General features: G+C 47.4%; 1 protein-coding gene across 1 annotated transcript in view; it reads left to right on the top strand.

Moving 5' to 3' along the window:
- The first annotated feature begins 850 nt into the window (after positions 1-850).
- The window catches only part of Scube2 (signal peptide, CUB domain and EGF like domain containing 2), a 65,069-nt gene continuing 43,980 nt past the window's right edge, over positions 851-21,939 (top strand). Inside the window, exons 1-7 of the mRNA XM_032895069.1 lie at positions 851-899; positions 1,106-1,228; positions 7,833-7,958; positions 12,866-13,000; positions 18,402-18,527; positions 19,737-19,853; positions 20,471-20,560. Of these exons, the coding sequence (XP_032750960.1) occupies positions 851-899; positions 1,106-1,228; positions 7,833-7,958; positions 12,866-13,000; positions 18,402-18,527; positions 19,737-19,853; positions 20,471-20,560 (766 nt within the window). The remainder of the gene's footprint in view (positions 900-1,105; positions 1,229-7,832; positions 7,959-12,865; positions 13,001-18,401; positions 18,528-19,736; positions 19,854-20,470; positions 20,561-21,939) is intronic.

Raw genomic sequence — 21,939 nt, forward strand, 5'->3', positions numbered from 1 at the left:
CGTGGTCTCCCGATCCCGAGAGCCTTCACCCTAAGTCTCCGGCCGTCGAAGGGGACAGAGGCTTCTGCTCCGGGCTGTTGACCTTTCCCGCCCTGGTATCTATCATTTTTTCCAGGGTCTCTGAGAGTGCCTGCTGTCCAGATTGTCGCTGGCTGTCGCTGGCTGGCTGAGGTCTGGGGTCCACCTCCCCCTTGTGTAGATGGGGAAACTGAGCTCGTGACAATTTGGCCCCCTTTTTTTCCTTTGGCGCTGATTAAGTTCTACCAGCTCCAGGATGAGCTGCGGAGACTTCTGTGGGCACGGAACTGTTACTGTGCCAAGACCTGGAATGTCCCTAAGCCTCCAGATTTGGATCAGCCATGCATTAGAACTCTGCACAATCTGCTTTGACTGGATTTAAAATTCTTTCAAAACTCGTTCGTTTTTATCTTCATACCCAGGAGTGCTATCAACTCTGGAAATGTTTTGTCTATGGTGGGTTTGCAGGTTGAGAGAACTGGCAGGGTTGGGGCTGGGGCCTCTGGCATTCCTGGCCCGAGGGCTCAGGATGCTGTTTGCTTGAGACCAGGGAAACTTTCACTCCCGCATCCCAGACTCAGAAAGCTGAGAGACAGCTGTCTTGGCGGGCTTCTGGAACTTTCTAGCCAATGCTGCTCTTCATTCCTCTCCCTTAACAGACAGTCTACTATATTCTTATATGCCAGGCACGATGCTGACTTGGCATCAAAAAGCTGGTTCAGTTGTTAGGGCACGGTGGAGAGACAGGTGACAATCCTGCATACTCTGTGCTCTGAAAGAGCTAAATACATGGGAGCCTGTGGTGGGAACATCTACCTGACATTAGGGGATCATGGCTCACTTCCAAGAGAAGTCACATCTGAACTGGGTCTTGGAGGCCAGTAAGGGTGACCTCCTTACTTCGGTGATTCCACTTGGAACAGTCTGGAAATGGGCCTGGGCATGGTGTAGTTTATCCCAGGGGGTCCTAGCAATATGGGGGTTGGAAGGGTAGAGTGGGGTGGCTTGTGGGAGGTGGAGAGAGAGAGAGAGACAGATCACTCACAGCTTGGATAGTGTACCAGGTGCTTGCTGTGTTCTTTTGCAGATGTGGATGAGTGTGCCCAAGGGCTGGATGACTGCCATGCTGATGCGCTGTGTCAAAACACACCCACTTCCTACAAGTGCTCTTGTAAGCCTGGCTACCAAGGGGAAGGCAGGCAGTGTGAGGGTGAGTGACTTGGGCCATGGGTAGGTAAGCAGCCACCTCCTTAGCTTTTGTAGCGTGCACATGAGTGTCTAAATGACCACTCCTACCTTGAATTCTGTCACCTGCTCTTTAAAATGATTTTCAGACCCTCAAAGGGTCGTTCCTTAGGTCCTTTCCTGAATGATTACAGTTTTCTCTGCCTCCAAAAGATCCTTTTGTGTGGCTCCTGGAAAAGGAAATGCAGGGCTTTGCTATCTTTTGATTCCGCTCACCAGGAGAGCCAGATAGAGCTTCAAGGACTCTGCCTCCCTGGAGACTAAGGACTAAGGAGTCCTGCTTTCTGCGGTCTCTGGAGGATCCATTCTGTCTGTGATTTGGGGCTGACTGATATGGGGACCTGCTAGGCTTTAGGACTCTACCCAGGCACTGCCTTATTTGAGTGGCAGATTCAGTCTGGAAAGATATGTGCAGAGGGAGATTTTAGTTCTTCGGTGCTGCAGACCTGAGACCCTGAAGTCTGGACTCTGCCCACTAGGGATTAGTTCAGTGACCGAACTCAAGCTCAGAACTGAATGGAAACTGCTCTTACAGGAGGAAGCAGAATGTTAGCCCTGACAGGACTCTTCAGAGAACTTCGAATCATTTCCATTGCTCATTTCATGGATGAGGACACTGAAGACAGGAGACTTGGGGCCATAAACACATGATTAGTCTTTGGGTGAAAGTCGTATCTTCAGCCCTGCCCCACCTCCTGGTCTCTCTGGCTCACAGCCTGCAGCTGCCTCTCTGGTTGCACATGTATAGAACGGAGGAGAGGTATTTGAACTCAGTTCTGATGCTTCTCCGTGTCTCTGGACCCAACCTTAGTGAGCATACTGGAGGACTCGTTCATTCTGAGAGCTTTTAAACTCTTCTTAAAATTGAGCTTATCTTCTGGTGGGAGTTGATCTGAATCCCTGCAGGAACAAAACCTACACAGTAAGTTAGGAAGTCTTGTCCAGGCACTTGGAAAACCTCACTTACTTCTTCAGGCAGGAGGAAAAATGTAATCTCTGTCTATTTGGGTGGTGTGTGATGTCTTGATGTTTCAAGTGGTCCCGTCTTATAACATGGCCCCTGAGAGGTCCAGTTCTTGGCGCTGGACAGCACATAACATCCAGAGGTACCTGGTGTGTGTGGTGAACTCTCATTCTTGCATTTTGCTATTGTTCTTGTTTCGATTTGGAATTTTTTTTGTTTTTCGAAACAGGGTCTCATACATGAGCAAAGCTGATCTTCCTGCCTCTGCCTTCCAAGTGCTGGGATTGGAGGTGACACCCAGCTATATTTTCTTTGTGTTCATTTGTTTATATTTCGATTATGTGTTTGCATGTGTTTGTATGTAGGTCTGTGCATGTGAGGGTGGATGCTCTTGAGGACCAGAGGTGTCACATCCCTCAGAGCTGGAGTCACAGGCAGTTGTTAAGCCCAACTCTGAATGCTGGGAGCTGAGCTCACATCTTTTTCAAGAGCGTTTTAACTGCCAGCCCCCTCTCTAGCCCCTATTTTTCTTTTACTTTAAACATTTGTGGTTTTTTTTTCTCTTTAAGGGAACTTCTTATTTAGAAATACTTTCAGGCTAGAGATGTTGCAAAACCATGCAAAGCGCATGGGTGTTTGCCACTCATTTTAATATCAGCTTACAAAATGGTATATAGTCCCCAAACCAGGGAATTGACAACAGCACAGTGTCATTTAAAAACAACTGTAAGCACCATTCACATTTCATCAGATTGCCCCTGATGTTCTGTTTCTGCTCCAGAATTAACTCCAGGTCCTGACCCAACCTACACAGCCAGTGCCTGAGTCTCTTGTGTTTCCTCGGCCCTTAATCTGTCTTTGTCTTCAACATGGACTTTTTTTTTTTTTTTTTTTTTTTTTTTTGAGACAGGGTCTCTTGTAGCTCAGGCTGGTCTTGAACTTTCTCTGTAGCTGAGGAAAAAGATGCCATCAAACTCCTGATCACCCTGACTCCACCCCCGGAAGTGCTAGGATTACAGACATGTGATACCTTATCTGACCTGTGTGACACTGAAGACTCAACGGAGTCTCTCATGCTAGGCAGCTGTCAGCCGCCTGATGTGGCTGCACCGTTGCTGAGAACTGAACCTGAGTCCTTTGCAACAGCAGCAAGCGCTCTTAAGTACCAAAGCTGGGGTTGGGGATTTAGCTCAGTGGTAGAGCGCTTGCCTAGCAAGCCCAAGACCCTGGGTTCGGTCCCCAGCTCTGGGGGGAAGTACCAAAGCTATCTCTTTGGTCCCAGCATCGACACTTTTGATGAACACCGTGATTTCATTTGCTTCATGTTAAGAGGCAAAGAATTGATAGAGGTTGGCATGGTGGCTGTGATAAGGAGGATTGCTATGAGTTTGAGTCTAGCCTTGGCTATACGCTGAATATAAGACCATCCAGAAGAGAACGTGTCTTCCCATGATATGGTTTGCTAACATTTCAGTAAGACTGTCACAGAGATACCATAGTGACTGTCCCAGTAAACCACATCAGTGATATATGATGTCACCATACCCCATGTGGGTGACACTAACCTTGTTTAACCAGTTTAATACGGTGTCTGTTAGATGGGCAGTGGTGACGCATGCCTTTAATCACAGAACTGGGAGGCAGAGGAGGGAGCATCTCTCTGAGTTTGAGACCAGCCTGGTCTACAAAGTGAGCTCCAGAACAGCCAGGGCAACACAGAGAAACATTGTCTTGAAAAACAAAACAAAACAATGGTGACTGCTGGTTTCTCTACTGCAAAATCACTATTTCCTCCTCTTATTTACTTGGAAGCGTATTTGGGAGCGGATACTTTTGAAATGTCAAGTCTTTGTTCATTAATTTTGGTGTCCAACCATGGATCTTGCCTATGGCAGCTGTAACTGTGGTAATACCCCCTTGAAACTTTGCATGGATCTCCCATGCACCTCTAAACTGTTTTTTTTTTTGAAGTAAGATATGTCTCTTCCTGCTCATTCATCCATTCCTATTTCACTGAATACTTTTGCATGTTGACTTTATATCATCATTTATTTTCAAATTGTTCTAGCTGCAGCAATTGGAAACTCCTTCTCACTGTTGCCTGTGTGTGTGTTTTAAGGATTTATTTATTTTATGTATATGAGTACACTGTAGCTGTCTTCAGACACACCAGAAGAGGGCATCGGATCCCATTACAGATGGTTGTGAGCCACCATGTGGTTGCTGGGAACTGAACTCAGGACCTCTGGATGAGCAGTCAGTGCTCTTAACCACTGAGCCATCTCTACAGCCCCCACTGTTGCCTGTTTGACACCCCCCTTTTTGAGAATTTCTTAATATTTTATATTATAAAAACCTCCATACCTTTCTCATGTTTTCTGCTTACCCGTGGAATCCACCACTCCCCACAATGGCTCTGGTTTCTTCGATGGAAAAGGATAAGGATTTATGGAACCTAGGACCTGTGCGTGTGGTGTTCTCAGGAGTGCCTGTTCCTAGGGCTCCTCGGTGCACAGAGCTGGGATGTCCTTGCATGTGTACTGTTGATTCATTTCATTGTCTGCTTTTCTGAGACAAGTTCTGTCCTTCTCTGGCTGCCCTAAAACTTGCTATGTAGACCAGGCTAGGCACAACCTCCCAGAGATCTACCTGTCTGCCTCCCGGGTGCTGCTGGGATTACAGGAGTGCACCACCATGCCTCACTTATTTGTTCTTTGTTTTATTCCTCTGAATCATATTCAAACTATGGGTAGCACTGATAGTTTGACTTCTGTGCTAGAACCAAGTCACTCTAGCCTTTCAGGTTTTTCCTCGAGCAGTGAGGAGTTCAGTTCTCACTGCTGTGCTGTGTTTACCTTTGATCAACCTTAGTAGATACAGGACTTATTTACAGGATTACTGAGGCATGGCCTCGGGGGACCCCAGTTTTGCTAACCACAGTATTTATTACCTAGAGCACAACATGCAGCACTTGGTGCTTTTATGACGTCCATTGCTTAGTTATGGATGTTAGGTTAGTGCTTATGGATGTGTTCTGGTTATGTTTTATTTATAATATACGTTGTTTCCTTTTGTGTCTCCCTTATTCCACCCCCTCTGCCCCTCCACCTCCTGACTATTTGTATTATGCACATAAACAAAGCCTCACTGCAAGAGTCAAACTGTACCAAACTGGTATCCTCACGCAGGCGTGGTGCTTTCTTGCCCCCCCCCCTGCCCCATGACGCCTCTTTCTGCCCCTTTCCCCTCACACTAACTGAAGTTCTCTGCTTATTCCTCCTTTATGTCATATACGAATGAGCAACTAGGAGCCTGTTTTGTTCGTTAACAAACTTTCAGATGCATCAAGTACACACCATAAACTTCACCAATTTTGTACGTACAAACCAAAGATTTGTGATAATGTCTGAGTCATGCAGCCACACATACAGAGTCTCTAAACGTTTTACTTTCTCAGGAATATACACTGTGCACACTTCATTTCCAGCCCTCCCTCAGCAACAGCTGACCAGTAATCTACTCGTGATACCTTCGGCCCCAGCTGCAGCCGCCTTGCAATGCGGCCTTCCTGGATACCTCGTGTGGATGAACTCCTGTGATCCAGGTTCCTTGTGTTTGGACTGTTTCTCTCAGAGTGCTGCTTAGGAAGCGTGCTATGCTGCAGTCTGTATCCTCACTTCCTCGTTATCAGTGAATAAGTAGTCTGTTGTACAGATATATACAGTAGTCTGTTGAGACAGATTTGCTGCATGAACCAGGCTGTCCTGAAACTCACCATGCAGCCCAGGCTGGCTTCAAGTTGGTGACCTCCTGCCTTTTTCTCCATTTATTGAAAATGGATTTTTTTCTTACATAATTTATCCTGATTACAGTTTCCCCTCCCTCTACTCCTCCCAGTCCCTCTCCACCTCCCCTCCCATCTGGATCCGTTCCCTTTTTGTCTTTCATTAAAAAACAAACAGGCTTCTTAAGGGATAATAGTAAAATAAATAAAAATAAAACAAAAACTAACACGTTGGAATAGGACAAAGCAAACAGAAGAAAAAGAGACCAAGAGAAGGCACAAGAAACAGATGTAGATACAGAGAGAGACCCACTCATTTACACACTCAGGATTCTCATAAAAACACAAACTGGCAGGGAGCGAGAGACAGAGAGACAGAGACAGAGACAGAGACAGAGAGGGGATAAAGTTAAAATAAAAAGGAGGGAGTGGGAAGCCCTGACACAGAACGGGACCAAGAACCTCCATAGATGTCATCGAGCTCCTCCTCTGTTGCCGGCTGCTGCCGGGCATGCAGTTCACCCTTCAGAGTAGTAGTTTGTTTTCCAACTGAGATTTCCTTGGAGAAATGTAAATTTTTGTTTGCAAGTGGTTATCAGTGGCAGATAGCTTCTGGGTTAAAATGGGGCCTTGTGCCCACTTCTTTTAGCTCCAGGACCCCATCTGATGCTGACCCTGTGCACGCTGCCCCCGTCTCTGAGTTCATTTGTCTCGGTCCTGCTGATTTAGAGGGACTTACCTGGGTATCCTCTAACCTTCTGTCTCTCTACCTCCTCCGCTGCTTGGGTCCCTGATCTCTGGGGCAGGGATCGACGGAGACACCTTGTTTAGGACTGAGCGTCCTAAAGTCTCTCATGTTCCACATCATCCCTGCTCTGCGTCTCTGTATTTCTTTCTGCAATCTTACTTCTGTTCCATGATCTCCTTATCCTTCCTTACTCTGCTGTCTTAATAAGAACGGCTTTATAGTAAGTTCCCCTGGATGTTTCCAAACTGTGTTATCCCTTCTGAGTCTTTTCATTCCCACATAAATTCTATGCATGTTGACATTTTGTAGCATGTGTGTGTTTAGATGTTGTCTTCAATTTAAAATCTTCTAGGCTTTCTTCTGCATTTGGATTCTTTTCAGTTAACAATATATTCTCTTAATTATTCCAAATCAGTTCATAGAGACCGTCTTCACTTTCTTTTAGAGCTACATAGTAATCCATCAAGTGACTATACCATGACTTACTTGGGTTTTCTATTGCTGGGATTAAACTTCATGACCAAAGCACCTTGTGGAGGAAAGGGTTTATCTTACTCAGTTTCATATCACTGTTCATCATTGAAGAAAATCAGGGCAGGGCACACTCAGGGCAGGAACCTGGAGGCAGGAGCTGAGGCAGAGGCCATGGAGGATGCTGCTCACAGGCTTGCTCTCCATGGCTTGCTCAGCCTGTTTTCTTATGGAACCCAGAACCTCCATTCCAGGCACCACCCACATTAGACTGGGCCCTCCCTCATCAATAGCAAACGGCTGGATCATACAGAGGCACTTTCTCAATTAAGTGCCCCTCCATTCAGATAACTAGTTTGTGTGTTAAGTTGACGTAAGACCAGCCAGAACGTATCACATCCTCTAAACTGCTCTCCTAAATGTGGACTTCTAGGTTGCTTCTAGTGTTTTGTAATCTCAAACAATTCAACATTGAAGATTAGTGCTTGTTTATTTTTGTTTGGCTGATTTAAGAAGTGGGATGGCTGCCCAACGGGTAAACACATACATAGATCTCTCAGAGAAATAGCACCTGCTGAGTTCACCTCTGTTTTGCTCCTCAGACATGGATGAATGTGACAATGCTCTCAATGGAGGCTGTGTCCACGACTGTTTGAACATTCCAGGCAACTATCGCTGCACCTGTTTCGATGGCTTCATGTTGGCTCATGACGGTCATAACTGTCTTGGTAAGAAAAACACTTTCCTCTCCCCAACCTTCTACCAGCCTCTTTCCTTTTGAAAACTTACTCATAAAAGCAAAAAAGTAGAGACCCGGGGTACATTTTAGTCAGTAGAGTGCTTGCCCAGCATGCATTGCATCCCCAGCACTGCAAAACCATGGGGTGGTGCATATCTGTGATCCCAGCACTCGGGAGAGAGGTGGGAGGATCAATAATTTAAGATCATCCTTAGTTACAGAGCAAACTTGAGGCCAGTCTGGACTACATACCCTGTGTACATATATAAAAAGACAAAAAAGTGATCCGAGGATCAGGGAAATGAGGGTTTTGGCCCCTTAGACATTAGACTATATGACAGGAAACTGGATAGGTAAATTTAGTCCAAGGAGATGGGCGGACATTGCCACTACTGCTTATTGATTTCTGACATGGACTTTCTGACCTTAGGTGTTCTGTTGAAAGGATTCCAGCTATCCTTAAATACTCTCGTGTGAGCACTAGGTCGGAAGCCAGGAGCCCTGCTGGATGGGGCTGGGGAGTCTGGGAGGACGTCGCACACCAGGCAGGTGTTTTGCTCTGCTGAGCTCATGCTGTCAGCCTTACCGGAGGACATTATGCTGATGAGCCTTTTTCTGGCTGACCTTTGGGCCAACCAGGGTCTGTCTCAGGGGACAGCTATTCAGATCTTCCTTTATAGAGTGATAGAAATACCTTGATCAAATGCCTTGATGTCAGCTTACAAAGCCATAGAGGTGCCAGGAAGATGGCACAGTTGGTAAAGTGACTGGTGTGCCAGTATGAGGCCCTGGATTTGGATCCCAGCACCCATGTAAAAGCTGGGCATAGTGGTGCACACTTGCGATCCTGGCGTTGGGGAGGCAGCGTCAGGCAGGTCCCTGGAGCTCATTGGCCAGATGACCTAGCCCAGTTAATGAGCTTCAAGTCCAGTGACAGACCTTGACTCAAAATGTAAGTTGTAAAGCACCTGAGGAAGACACTTCACACTGAACTCTGACCTCATACGCATGCAGTCATCACCTGAGCCCCTCCTCCCGAGTCTAAGCTGAATTTGTGTTCGAAAGTTGGGCTCTGGAGTAGGAACGGAATAGAAAAAGGAGGAGGAAGAGGAGGAAGAAGAAGAGGAGGAAGAGGAGGGAGAAGAGGAGGAAGAATATGGGGAAGAAGAGAGGGAAGAGGAAGAGGAGGAAGAAAAGGAGGAAGAAGAGGGAGCAGAGGAGGAGGAGGAGGAAGAGGAAGATGATGAGGAGGAGGAGGAAGAGGAGGAGAAGAATGCTTCCATTTGAGATTTAGCCCCAATATTATATTTCAATATTATCTGGTGTGGGCCTTTTCTGTCTGAGCCCCCATAAGAGAGGTGTAAGCTGTGTGGGCTTCCAAATCTGCAGCCGTCAGTCAGATATCATGGGTGGCTAGGGGAGTATAAACTCCCACTAAGCCTGCAGCACTTAAAAAGGATACATTTGAAAACAACCCTGAGAGCAGAAATAAATCACAGTGAATTCAAAAGTCGGGCAAGACTTCTGAATTTGTTGGACAGCATTCATTCTAGTGTTGTGGTTGTAGTTGATTTCCCTTTGATTTGCCAAAATTGTCATTTTGAGGGTTGATATCTGATGGCTGACCTGGTTCTTCTTGTGGGTGGGAGCTTCCTGAGAGCAGCAGGCTGAGCCATCCAAAGCCTAAGTACATCAGCCCAGGCAGAATGGGGCTTTCAGACCACAAGCATGCCCGTAACATTTCCAGGCCTAGAGTTTCGCCTTAGCCAGTAACAAATGGCTCAGTAGAATGCCTTTGTTACCCACCTGGGGTTTCGTCATGGAGTCTGCCAAGTATCTGCTTTGTAGAGACTCCAAGCATCTACTGAGTAAGTATGCAAAGAAAGGGTTCCTTTAAAGGAAAGCAGTAGAGGGTTGGAGATATAGTTCAGTTGGTAGAACATTTTTTTTAATTTAAAAAAAATTTTTTTTGTGCATTGGTGTTTTGTCTGCATGTATATCTGGGTGAGGGTGTCAAATCCTCTGGAACAAGATTTACAGCAGTTCTAAGTGCCACGTGGGCACTGGGAATTCAAGTGGGCACAAGTCCTCTGGAAAAACAGCCAGTGCTCTCAATTCCTGAGCCATCTCTCCAACCCATTGGTAGAATATTTGATTAGCCTGCACAAATCCCCAGGTTCAGTTCCTAGCACTCCATAAAGCATGTATAATGGCGTATACCTGTGATGTCAGTATTCTGGAGGTCGAGCAGGAGGGTCAGGAGTTCAAGGTTACCTTTAGCTCCATAGAGAGTTTGAGGCCAACCTGGGCTACATGAGACCCTGTCTTAAAGAAGAAAAGGAGGAAGAAGAAGAAAGGTATGAGGAAATACTGTTTACTTGGAAGAATGGAACCAGCACACAGACAGACTCCTACACCCTCTGTGACAAGACACTTTGTGGCCAGAAAGCTCAGAGCCCAGATTCCTCTGGAGTGGCAGGTTCCTATGTTCTCTGGGGTGACTCTTTCCCTGTGGCCAGCCCCCACTAAATACACGTTAGCTACAAATATACCAGCCAGCATGTTCCGACACCGAGCCCCCCAGGGCTGTAGTCTGGGAAGCAAATCCACAGGAAATGAATGCAACTCTTCCCCACAGCCCGCCCACCTGAACTCAGTTCCCATTCATGGCGAGTTATATCACAACTATTTAGCTTGGTAAGAGAGGTTCCTCTGAGACGTTCAACAGACACCACTGCCTGAGCCTTACCCCAGCCCAATTACATCGATGTCTCTGGAGGATGTAGCCAGGGCATCTGGAGGTTGCCACAAGGCAGAGTCTGAAGACAGTCACTTGCTCCTGACCCACGCTGGTCACGTGCACACACACTGTATTCATTCCATCCCATTGTGTCACCCAAGTTAATGACACATTGCTGAAAGCTTGGGAAGAAGACATAGCAGGTGACACGTGGGATGGGGCTGTTGTGACTCAGGAGAGCTGGCCTTCAGTCATGTCAGGGAGACAGCCTCTCCACTCACCGTGAGCCCTCACTGCACAGTGCCTGGGCCAGGTGTCCCAGTACAGGCTCCTCTCCGGAGGAATGTGTTTCCTTCGCCCTTTGGCACAGACAGGGCGAGTTTGTTAGGCTTCAGGGAATGGCTGCAGTCCCATCAGTTTAGGAGAACATTGCTCGGTAGTGTAGGAGGACCCTTGCCTGTAAGATCTGAAGCTTGAAACCAGATAACAGACATTTAAATGTGAGTTTTCTGGTTACAGATACACCCAGGAGTCAGTGATAGGCACATGAGATATTAGACCAGAGAAGTTCTTTCTTTTTTTTAAATCAGGTTTCTTCTTGAGTCTTTGTGATATCTGAGGTTCTGGGAGTTTTCTCCTGGGCTCTGGCTGTCTGCACTTCTTCCTTGTTGCTCACGAACTGCCCAGTGCTGTGCCGATCACTATTTTATACTATTATGAGACAGGAATCTAGATCTGCCAGAAGTGCACAGTCTGATGGGGACCCATACAGAGTATTGAGAAGACAGGCTGGTAAGTGACCCAGGGCAGCTATGACAGGGTCTCAGGAAGGAAGGAAGGTTCCCTTAGGGCTGAGTTGCAGTAACAGGTCAGAGACTTCCTGCCTTTCTGACTGTGCCTTCCCAGGTTCTGGGGACTCCTGCTGACTTCTCTGCCTCTGTCGTGGACCACAATTCTCCCCTTGGCTTGCACCTTTCTGCTCCTGTTCTTTGCCTTCTCACATTCCTGGCTTTGGCCCTCCTGTCTTCTGCAAGCAAATGGTGTTCGGAAAAAAAAAAAAAGCCACTCCACAGTGTTCTCTATCCCTTCGCTCCCTCATACCCGCTGGGCCCCACCTTACACTTCAGTCTGTTAGGATATCTCTTTCTACACTGGGAGCAAAACTGAGTCTCCATTCCTGCTTCTGAGATCAGCATCAGTCTTCACCATGTTTCTCTAGAGAGCCTCCTTCCTGTCCTTGAAGGAGCATTGGGACAGTGACACTCTCCCTGGGGCATCTTGTCTGCCTAGCAGTTTTCTATGCCTGCCTCTCCAGCTTATCCCAAGGGCTATCTGCCCTCTCTCTCGTCCCACAGCACCGGCCTGGGCTGTTTTGGGTACAGAGAGAGAGAAAGCCAGTCCCCAGGCTTTGCTTCTTTCTTGTGTGTCCTACTTCTGTCTTAGATTCCCCCAGAGAAGGGGCTTGATGTCTTCACCCCCCTGCAGTGAAACGGGAGCTTCTTAGCTTGCGATTTAAGACCCAGAAGCATTGTGGCCTTGAGCTATCTTGCTGAACGCATCTCCTGTGACTTCCATCCACGTCTCCCAGGCTCTAGCCAAACGGAATGACTCACTGCTATCCAATATTCTCCAGGCTTCCTTGCCATCTCTGTGCTAGGGGAGGGCTCTGGCCCTTCAGCCTGGAATCTCTGTTCTCCAGGTTTGTAACTGCAGGATCCTAAGGGCCCATCTCTTATCAGCTTTCCCCATAAAGGCCCCTGTGTTGATAGCACACAATCACGTGCTACCTAGCGTCTTTCTTCTGCCCCACCCTCCTCTTATCTTAGAATCCATTGTACATTGTCTTTGTCTCTCCTGCAGACTTTCTCAGGAAGCTAGGCTTTATCTCACCCATCTGGCAATGTGCTTTAGAAATTCAAGGTGCTCCATGGCTTTTGTGTTTGTTCCCTGAGCCTGACTAGCTGAGCCCTAGACTCATGGCCCCCTGGGGCTGGGCGAACCAACCATAGGCTCCTATGGCTCTGACTTGGAGAGTTTCTATGGTACAGGGACAAGAAGGACCTTGTCTCCACTTAGCAGGAGACGCTGAGCCGCCTGGCTGGGTTGGGCTTTGGAAATAGCCATGAAAGCCAATCTCGATCTCTCTCTCTCTCCAGATGTGAATGAATGCTTGGAGAACAATGGCGGCTGCCAGCACACCTGCACCAACGTCATGGGGAGCTATGAGTGTCGCTGCAAAGAAGGTTTCTTTCTAAGTGACAATCAGCACACTTGCATTCACCGCTCAGAAGGTACCTTAGTCGGTCGAAGGGTAGGGGGCGGAGTCTCATCAGAGTTCCCTCCCCCTCGAACACAAGATGGCTTTAGCCGGGAAGCAGAGTGTCTAGAAAATCTCGGAAGCTGGGGACAAGTCCCGAATGTGCTGCTAGAGCGACGCGGCAAGCTCTGTTACCTTCGTAGTTGTCACCTAGCAACGTGGCAGGCTGTGGGATCTCTGAGGTCCTTGCAAACTTTCACACCCTCTGATCCTAATCTCTAAATAGAGTACATTTCACATCTCAGTACATGGCTCCAGAGAAATAAGGTGTGTGATTTGCCAAGTTTTTCAAAAAGATGCTGAAAACCGCAGTACCAGTGCAAGCTTGCCCTTTGCTCTGGGCTGGGGGTGCGGGTGGGGGCGGGAGCTGGATCCTCCCTCCCGGACTAGCTAGCCTCTTGCAGCCTCAAGCCACTTCTGGCCCTTCCCCGAGTCTTGCATTTCTTGGGCTCTTTGCTTCTAGGGCTCTGTGGGCGTTGGGGAAGGGGAGAGAACACCCTCTCTGGACTACTCACTGTGTTCTCACCCACTCAGCCTGCTGAAGGCCTTCCTCTCATACTCTCTGCTTTGAGTTTATGTCTTTTATTTCTACTATTTTAAATTCCTATGGCTTTGTCGGAGTCTTTGGAGGGAGAGGCATCAGGGCAAGTGGCAATCGGTTGTTTTTTCACCAAATGTCATCTTTGTATTTCTCTGCCTTTTCTTAAACCAAATAGGGTTATCTTAGCGGCTGTACTTCTCTGGTGTTGCCTCTTCCTGTCTGTAGATTTAAGAGCCCAACTATGAGACAATTCATTCATCTTAGCATATGATGCCTGTGGATTCCCATATCCTAGGAGTGAAGCTATTAATCACAAACTTATACATTTATTATTTACCATGGCTTTAGTGGACACGTCAGGCATTTCTTCATGGAAGATGATTTTACCCTGTTTTCCAAGAATGGTGGATTAGGTTGCACTTGACGGGAATGCCTTGGTGTTGGGGAGCGGTGGGTTTGATAGCTGTGGGGGTCCCCCCCCCCGTCTATTCACTCTCAGTGCTCACGGGGTGGAGGGGACTCACAAACAATGGTTCTGATTTCTCATCTCATGTTAGGTGTGACCCTTACAGAGTAGTGGTGAGTTTTCTTCCTGCTGGGGTCTCTAGGTTCTGGTGGCATTGGATGAAGTTTCCTATGACAGAACTGGAGGTGGGAATCATTTAAGGAGCCAGGCAGAGAGTGACCTGAGTCTCAGGGTGTCTGTCCTCCCAGGGAAGTCACTCTGGCTTTCTCCTCTGGCGGCTTGCTGGTGAAGCCCTTGCCTCTGCACCCCACATGGGCTCTGCCCACTCACAGCAGCTTGGGCTTCTGGTCTCTTACTTATCTTGTGTTCCAGACCCCTGGCTCGCCCTTCTCTCCCCTCCTACAGGTTTCTCAGAGCTGAGGTAAATACGAGTTCTTTCTGCAAGCTGTATTAGAACTCTAACTCTTCCACAATTCAGACATTCTTGGATCCCCTGATGGGTACTTAACATGAATATAGATGTCTGGAACTAAAATCCAAATCCAAGGATTGTTATTGTGGTCTGGAAGTGCTGAGAATTTTCTGTTGCATTTCGGTTTGACTACGAGGCAAATTCCTGCCAGTGTGAGCCAGCAGGTTACAGCACTTTGCAATGTCGACCCACTTCTACACTAGAATTTTAGTTCTTCAACCAAATGCCTTCTAAAATAAAAAAAAGCCATTCCTAAGGACTTCCTCCTTCATGTGTACGGCAGCTTCTTGGAGACTGTATTTAAAGACTTTAAAATCCACCATGGAAGGTGGCAGGGGGAGCTGATGTCACAGTCTAGTATTTTCTATTGCTACTGTTTTAATAATTATTTACCAAGTGTTTTTCAGCAAGGAGAACCAGTAGCTGAGTTGGATGGAAACTCAAGCTACTGAATTTTTTTTTGTTAAAAATGCTTAGAAAGGGGGCTGGGATTTAGCTCAGTGGTAGAGCGCTTACCTAGGAAGCAAAGGCCCTGTTCGGGTCCCCAGCTCCAAAAAAAAGAACCAAAAAAAAAAAAAAATGCTTAGAAAGCCCAGAGCTGTGTGTTAAAGAGAATGTGTGTTTTCACCCATGTAATGGAGGGGAACCTCACCCTCGGTCTGCCTTTGTTCCCATTCAGGGGTGCTCGGGCTGTCGGAATGAGCGGATCTCTTTTGTCTTGTCTGCTCTCAGGGTATTTAGACAGTGTACTGCTGCTCTGGCCGAGCTGCAGGCGACATCGGGATGACAAGAAGACTGGGCCTGCAGCAGCCCACATCTCCCGTTTTGTGAAATATTTCCCACTTGTTCTCAAGGATATCCTTATTTAAGTTTCCAGAGATATACTAAAATGGAAGCCCGGCAAGGGAGCAAAAGTTTGGGGGCATTCCCAGGGCTTCTGAACATCTTCCCTTAGCATTGGACATGGCTACCAGACCAGATCCTTGGGAAGTTAGGGCTCTCGCTGGCCTTCTTGGTTTGGACCAGACCCATCTGCTTCCTCTAGCTATGGCCTTGTTTTGAACTGGGGTGCTCTGAAGGGCTTTGGGGGTGACCTCTTGAAAAGCCTCTGTATTTCCAGAGTTGTCTTGGTCCTCATCACCTCTTGGCGACTTCAGATTCAGTTTGCTCTGAGGGGACTACGGGGGCAGCTTCACTGATGGCTTTTGGTTTTCTTATAAAATAATTCTTGTGTAAATGAACTGCTCAGAGGCAGCAAAAGTCACTTTGCAAATGCCTCAGGCACATAAACAGAGCGAATTATCCCCCGAGGTGAAGAGGTGGGTGGGGGGGGTAGACTTTCTATGGGTTCCTACACTGTACCTCTGAGCACTGTTATCAATTACCTGCAAGTATTGGCCTGCCTCAATTACTTCAAATGCTCCACTGACCCACAAGACAAACACAGGACTTGCTGGGCCTTTGGGGAGGAAAGGAGGACACTCCCTCCACGGGCAGCTCTCACCTGTGAATGACATCTTCATAAAGGATCAGCCTGAGCAGAGAGAGCTTTGTAGCAACCCAGTGCAAACGTTTTTCTGTGCTACTTGACAGCAGCCCTTGGCAGGGGCTGATGAATCCCAGCAGCTCGAAGCAGACTGTGTGTGTGGTGGTGGTGGTGGTGGGGGCATACAGCTCAGAACTGTCAGATGTAAAACAAGGTGGTCTTTGGACAGACCCGAGAGAGTTAGAGGACATCTTAACTGCTGTACTGCTTTTGAAGTAGAAACATCCTTTGAGGTAACTGTTCCCAGGACACACAGGCAGAGGGAGGAGACTCATCCTTTCTTTAAAGCCTATTGGCTGTGGTAGGGGCAGAATACAGAATGGTGCTCAGTCCCAGTAAAGCTGAGTAAAACCTTCCAGGGCTCAAGTTTAAAACCCCTACTTCTAGAATTAGAAACTCTCATGGGCCCTCCAACCATTGAGAACCAAAGCCTCACTCTCAGAGATGTCTCAGTGCCTTACACAGAAGCCAAGAAGTAAGACATGGACACATCCTCACTAATGCAGCTCTGACTGAGAAGGCGTCTGACTGAGTAGATGCTTGGGTTTGGTACCCAGGCAGCAAGATTTCACCGAGCTGGTTTCCTGAGGAGGCAGGCTGCTAACGGCCTCCACAGGTAGTCCTTCTACCGTTGCATCAGCGTTTAGATCAGTGGTTCTCGACCTTTGGGTCGTGACCCCCTTTGACAAACCTCTACCTCCAAAAATATTTACATTACTGTTCGTAACAATAGCAAAATTACAGCTATGAAGTAGCAACGAAGATAATTTTATGGTCGGGGTCACCACAACGTGAGGAACGGTACTAAAAGGACACATGAGAAAGGCTGAGAGCTACTGACTTAGATGCTTGTTAAACCAGGAGCTACCTGATGGAACCTCTTTCCTATCACCATTGTTAGGACTGATTGGGCCTAATAGGCGTTCAAGGAATGGCTGATATCATTTCGTGGCAGCTCCAGGAGCCCACATGCAGGAAGGCTCTCCCTCTTCCCTTTGATTCCTCTTGTGTTGTTGTATGATGCTGTCTGTGAGAGGTGTGATGCTCTGAGCATGCTCAGGGAGGGCCGAGAGACTAACTGAGGGTCCCTTGAGGGCCACTTGAGAGAAGCCTCTGGAAGGTGCCTGCGTATTTATTCCTCATGAATGAATGGGAACTCATGGCGGACATAAAGATTCAGGTTCTCTTCCTGGGATGGAGGCAGTGCTTTGTTGGGAGGGCTCCTTTAGTTTTAAAAGATTATTTTATGTGTATCAGTGTTTTGCCTGCATGTGTGCCTGTGTACCACATGTGTGCCTGGTGCCCACAGAAGCCAGAAGATGATGCTGAATCTTCTGGGACTGAAGTTACAGATGGTTGTGAGCCATCATGCGGAAGCTGGGAATCAAACCCAGGTCCTCTGGAAGAGCAGCCAGGGCTTTCAACGGTTAAGCCATCTCTCCAGCCCCAACTCTTCTTCTTTAGAAAAATTCGAGGGATCCCATCTCTTAGGTGACAAAAGAAATCTTTTATATTTCGGTTAATTGCCCCAGCCCCTATCTATCTATCTATCTATCTATCTATCTATCTATCTATCTATCTATCTATCTATCTATCTATCTATCTATCCTTTCAAGGTAGGGTTTCTCCGTGTAGCCCTGGCTATCCTAGAACTCACTCTGTAGACCAGGCTGGCCATGAACTCATGGAGATGCACCTTCCTCTGCCTCCCGAGTGCTGGGATTAAAAGTGTGCACTGCTCCCACCCAGCTTTTTATTTTCATTTTTGGAGCCCCAGCCTGATTTAGTGCACATTCTTTTTATGTGTTTATTGTGCATGTACACATAAGAGGACAATTTATCAGAATTGTTTCTCTCCTACCATGAAGGTTTTGGGCATAAAACTACCACTTTGCTGTCTCACCAGTCAGATGTAGTCTTTAAAAATGTGCAGCTGGAGCCGGGCAATGATGGCACACACCTTTAATCCTAGCACTTGGGCGGCAGAGGCAGGCAGATTTCTATGAAGCCAGCTCAGTCTACAGAGTGAGTTCCAGCACAGCAAAGGCTACACAGAGAAACCCTGACTTGAAAAGCCAAAAAAGAAAAACAAGTGTAGGGTGGCACATGCCTGCAATCCCAGTACCTGGGAGGTGGAGGCAGGAGCATGACGAGTTCTAGGTAAGTCTGAAATACATAGGGAATTCAAGGCCAGCCTGGACTACAAAGCAAGACCCTGTCTCATAAAACAAAAACAAATACTATGGGACCACTAGCGATCCAGATGGCAAGCCATGCCTTCGCCACTCACTACTGTCCATTCGTCTAGCTCCTTCCAGTCTGTCACCGGCTATATGCTACTGTTTTGCAGAGGGCCTGAGCTGTATGAACAAGGATCATGGCTGCGCTCACATCTGCAAAGAGGCCCCGAGAGGCAGCATTGCCTGTGAATGCAGGCCTGGTTTTGAACTGGCCAAAAACCAGAGAGACTGCATCTGTAAGTATGAACTGTCACTGAGCTGAGGTGAGGACAGCCTACACAGAGATCAGAAAAACAGCCATGGCCACGGCCACGGCGTGTGTCCTGGGGATTGAACTCAGTAACAGATGTCTTTACCCTGCTCTGTCTCACAGGTCAATGTCCCCTTTCTTCCTTCTTTTCTTCCTTCCTTCCTTCCTTCCTTCCTTCCTTCCTTCCTTCCTTCCTTTCTCTTTCTTTCTTTCTTTCTTTCTTTCTTTCTTTCTTTCTTTCTTTCTTTCTTTCTTTCTTCCTCTTCTCCCTCTTCCTCTTCTTCCTCTTCTTTGTCTTCTTTTCGCTTTTACTAAATGTTTTTAAGATGTCGCTGCTTAAATGCTTTTGTTTAAAAAAAAAATAACATTTGAAGAATTAAAAAAAAGCCACACTCCTGTGATCCCAGCACTTAGGGGGTAAAGGCAGGAGGATCAGGAGTTCAAGGGTCATCTTTGGATACTTGGTGATAGAATAAGTTGGAGGCCAACCTGGGCTACATGAGGCCCTATCTCAAAAGACCAAACAAACAAACAAAAACAACCAATCAAACAACCAAACAAACCCTCAAAAACCAAAAAAAAAGAGGGTGAGGAACATATCCCAGAATCACACAACCTAGCCAGCTCATTTTTTCTATATTCCCACTTAGTCATCGTGCAAATTAAACATTGTCAGTCTGTTCCAAACATGAAGTACTAGAGAATTTCTAGAGGTCCCAGCACAGCCCGGCTAGCAGGCAGACTTCACCAGAGAGAGGGAAGGAACAGTCTAGAATCACACGGCGTGGGGGGCTTCCCTGCCCCAGCCTTCCCAGCTCCATCTCCCGGTATCACTCCGTTCAAGCCTTGTTATGGTTCTATATGGTTTACACTGAGAGGCTGTATACCCTGTATACATTGCATATCAATGGCAGCATCTGAGGGGAAGTCTTTTATCTCAAGAGTCAGGCATGCACTAGATGCTCAGATTCTTGCAGAGGAAAAGAGTCACCCTGCGGGGACGTCTTTAATCTCAGTGCTCTGGAGTAGAAGCTGGTAGATCTTGTGAGTTCAAGGTCAGCTAGGGCTACGTAGTTATGCAGGCCAGTTACATAGTGAGACCTTGTCTTTGAAAATAAAACAATTCGTTGGACACGAACCCAGCCCTGGTTGTGAAAACCTCAGCACTTTAAGCATTGATTCATTTTGACCTCAGTGACTTGTAACCATGGAAATGGTGGGTGTCAACACTCCTGTGAAGATACTGCAGAAGGCCCCGAGTGTAGCTGCCATCCACGCTACAGGTTGCATGCTGATGGGAGAAGCTGCCTAGGTGAGCAATGTCTGCCTCAGCCTGCCCACTCCTACCCCGAACCCTCCTCTTAACCTTGACCCTTGAGAGTGCTTAGCCCTAGATGTGAGGGGTGGCTGATAGACAAGAGTCCTTCCAATGTTACAGCGAGAATGGCCTGCTTTTCGGTTGGAGTCCCTCTCTCTTTAGAGAGCAATTCCTCTCCCCGTGGGCCGGGTGGTTCTGGAAGATGGTATTCTAAAGATCAGGATGATATTCCAAAGGAGGAGGGTGACAGAGCCTAGAGGTGACTGTGTATGACAGCACAGCAGCAGTTACAAAGTCTGCCTGTGTCTCGTGGCATAACCCTGGCTGGCTCTCTTGGAGTTCTTATCCTAAGCTGAGGCTCCTGCAAGCCAGCATCTTCTGGGGTTTCTGACCAGTACATTACACTCCAAAACCCTTGCCATCCTTAATGTTGATAAGGCTCTTCCGTCATTTAATATGCTGATTCCCTCAGAGCCATGTAATGGCTTGTTCTCCTGCAGCAGTCACCTGTCTGCCACTGGTCACACATTTCACATCTGAGATTTCAGTGAAATGATTGCTCAGGGATGAGACCATTCGGGCTGACAGCTGTGGCTTTGCTTCTCTTGTAGAGCAAGAGGGTACCATGCTGGAGGGGACGGAGAGCAATGCCACGTCAGTGGCAGATGGAGATAAACGGGTGAAGCGGCGGCTGCTCATGGGTATGCAGGCCTCTCTCTTCCTTGGCCCTGTCACTGTCTCCTTCCCTCTCCAGCTCATTGCATCAGGCCTAAGCCCGTGTGTCCCAGGGCCAACTGGACTGAGATGAGCAGCTTCTGTGAAGCCAAGATATGGTTTTTTCTTTACCCCAAACTGTCCCTTTGTCACAGTCCAAGACCCCTGTACTGTGCCAAGTCATTAGAATAATCAGGTTAATGTCCTAGCGCTGCCCAGCTATGTGTGAGACTTGGCAAACCACTGAGGCTCTCCCTGGCTGTAGGACTCTCTTTCTTTAAATTAAAATAGATGCAAGGGCTGGGTGGAGCTCTGTCCATAGAGTTCTTGCCTGGCATGTAGAGAGCCCGGGGTTTGATCCTGAGCACAGCATAAACTAGGCTTGATGACACATGACTATGTTTCTAGCACTCATGAGGTGGAAGCAGGAGGCTAAGAAGTTCAAGGTCACCTTGCTTACATAGTAAATTAGAGGTCAACCTAGGATACGTGAAACCTTGTCTTAAAATAAATAAATGTAAGGTAGTCATAGTGGTATATGCCTGAAGTCCCAGAACTTAGGAAGCAGAGGCAGGCAGATTTTTGTGAGACAGAGGCCATCCTGGTCTACGTAGTAAGTTCCAGCTAGTCAGGGCTACATAGTGAGACCCTGCCTCAACAATAAATAAAAGTAAAGAGGATGTATGTATTAAAATCTATCCTTTATGGTTATCAGCAGATTCAGCTAAGATAATAATACAGGATACAGGTACTTGCCATCAAGCCTGATGGCATGAGTTTTATCCTGGGAACTACATAGTGGAAGGAGAGAAGGAACCACTCCCACAAGTTGTCCTTTCTCCTCCATATATGTGCTGTGCACATGCACACATGCACACATGCACACCTACATACATGCACACACGTGCGCGTGCGCGCGCACACACACACACACACACACACACACACACACACACACGCACGCACATAGAAAAAGCATAATACATTTTAAAAAGATAGGGTTGGGGATTTAGCTCGGTGGTAGAGCGCTTGCCTAGCAAGCGCAAGGCCCTGGGATCGGTCCCCAGCTCCGAAAAAAAAGAAAAGGGAAAAACATTTTAAAAAGATAGATAATGATATGCAGAAGTGCCCAGAGTCCAGTGTGGGGGATGCAGTGGGCAGCCACTGAACGCCAATTCTCGTCCTCTGATTAGCGGTAATGACACAGCGTTCTGGGTATCGTCCAGCTTAGCATGGCGGTTTGTCTGGTTTGGTGCCCACCCATCTTCCATCTCTGACTCAGCCAATGTTAGTGCTAGAGGAGCAGAATGGAGAAGAGTGGCACTTGGCCGGGGGACATGAGACAGTTGGCCCACAGCCCTGACAG

This window comes from Rattus rattus, chromosome 2 (assembly GCF_011064425.1).
Source record: "Rattus rattus isolate New Zealand chromosome 2, Rrattus_CSIRO_v1, whole genome shotgun sequence".
Classification (NCBI taxonomy): domain Eukaryota; kingdom Metazoa; phylum Chordata; class Mammalia; order Rodentia; family Muridae; genus Rattus; species Rattus rattus.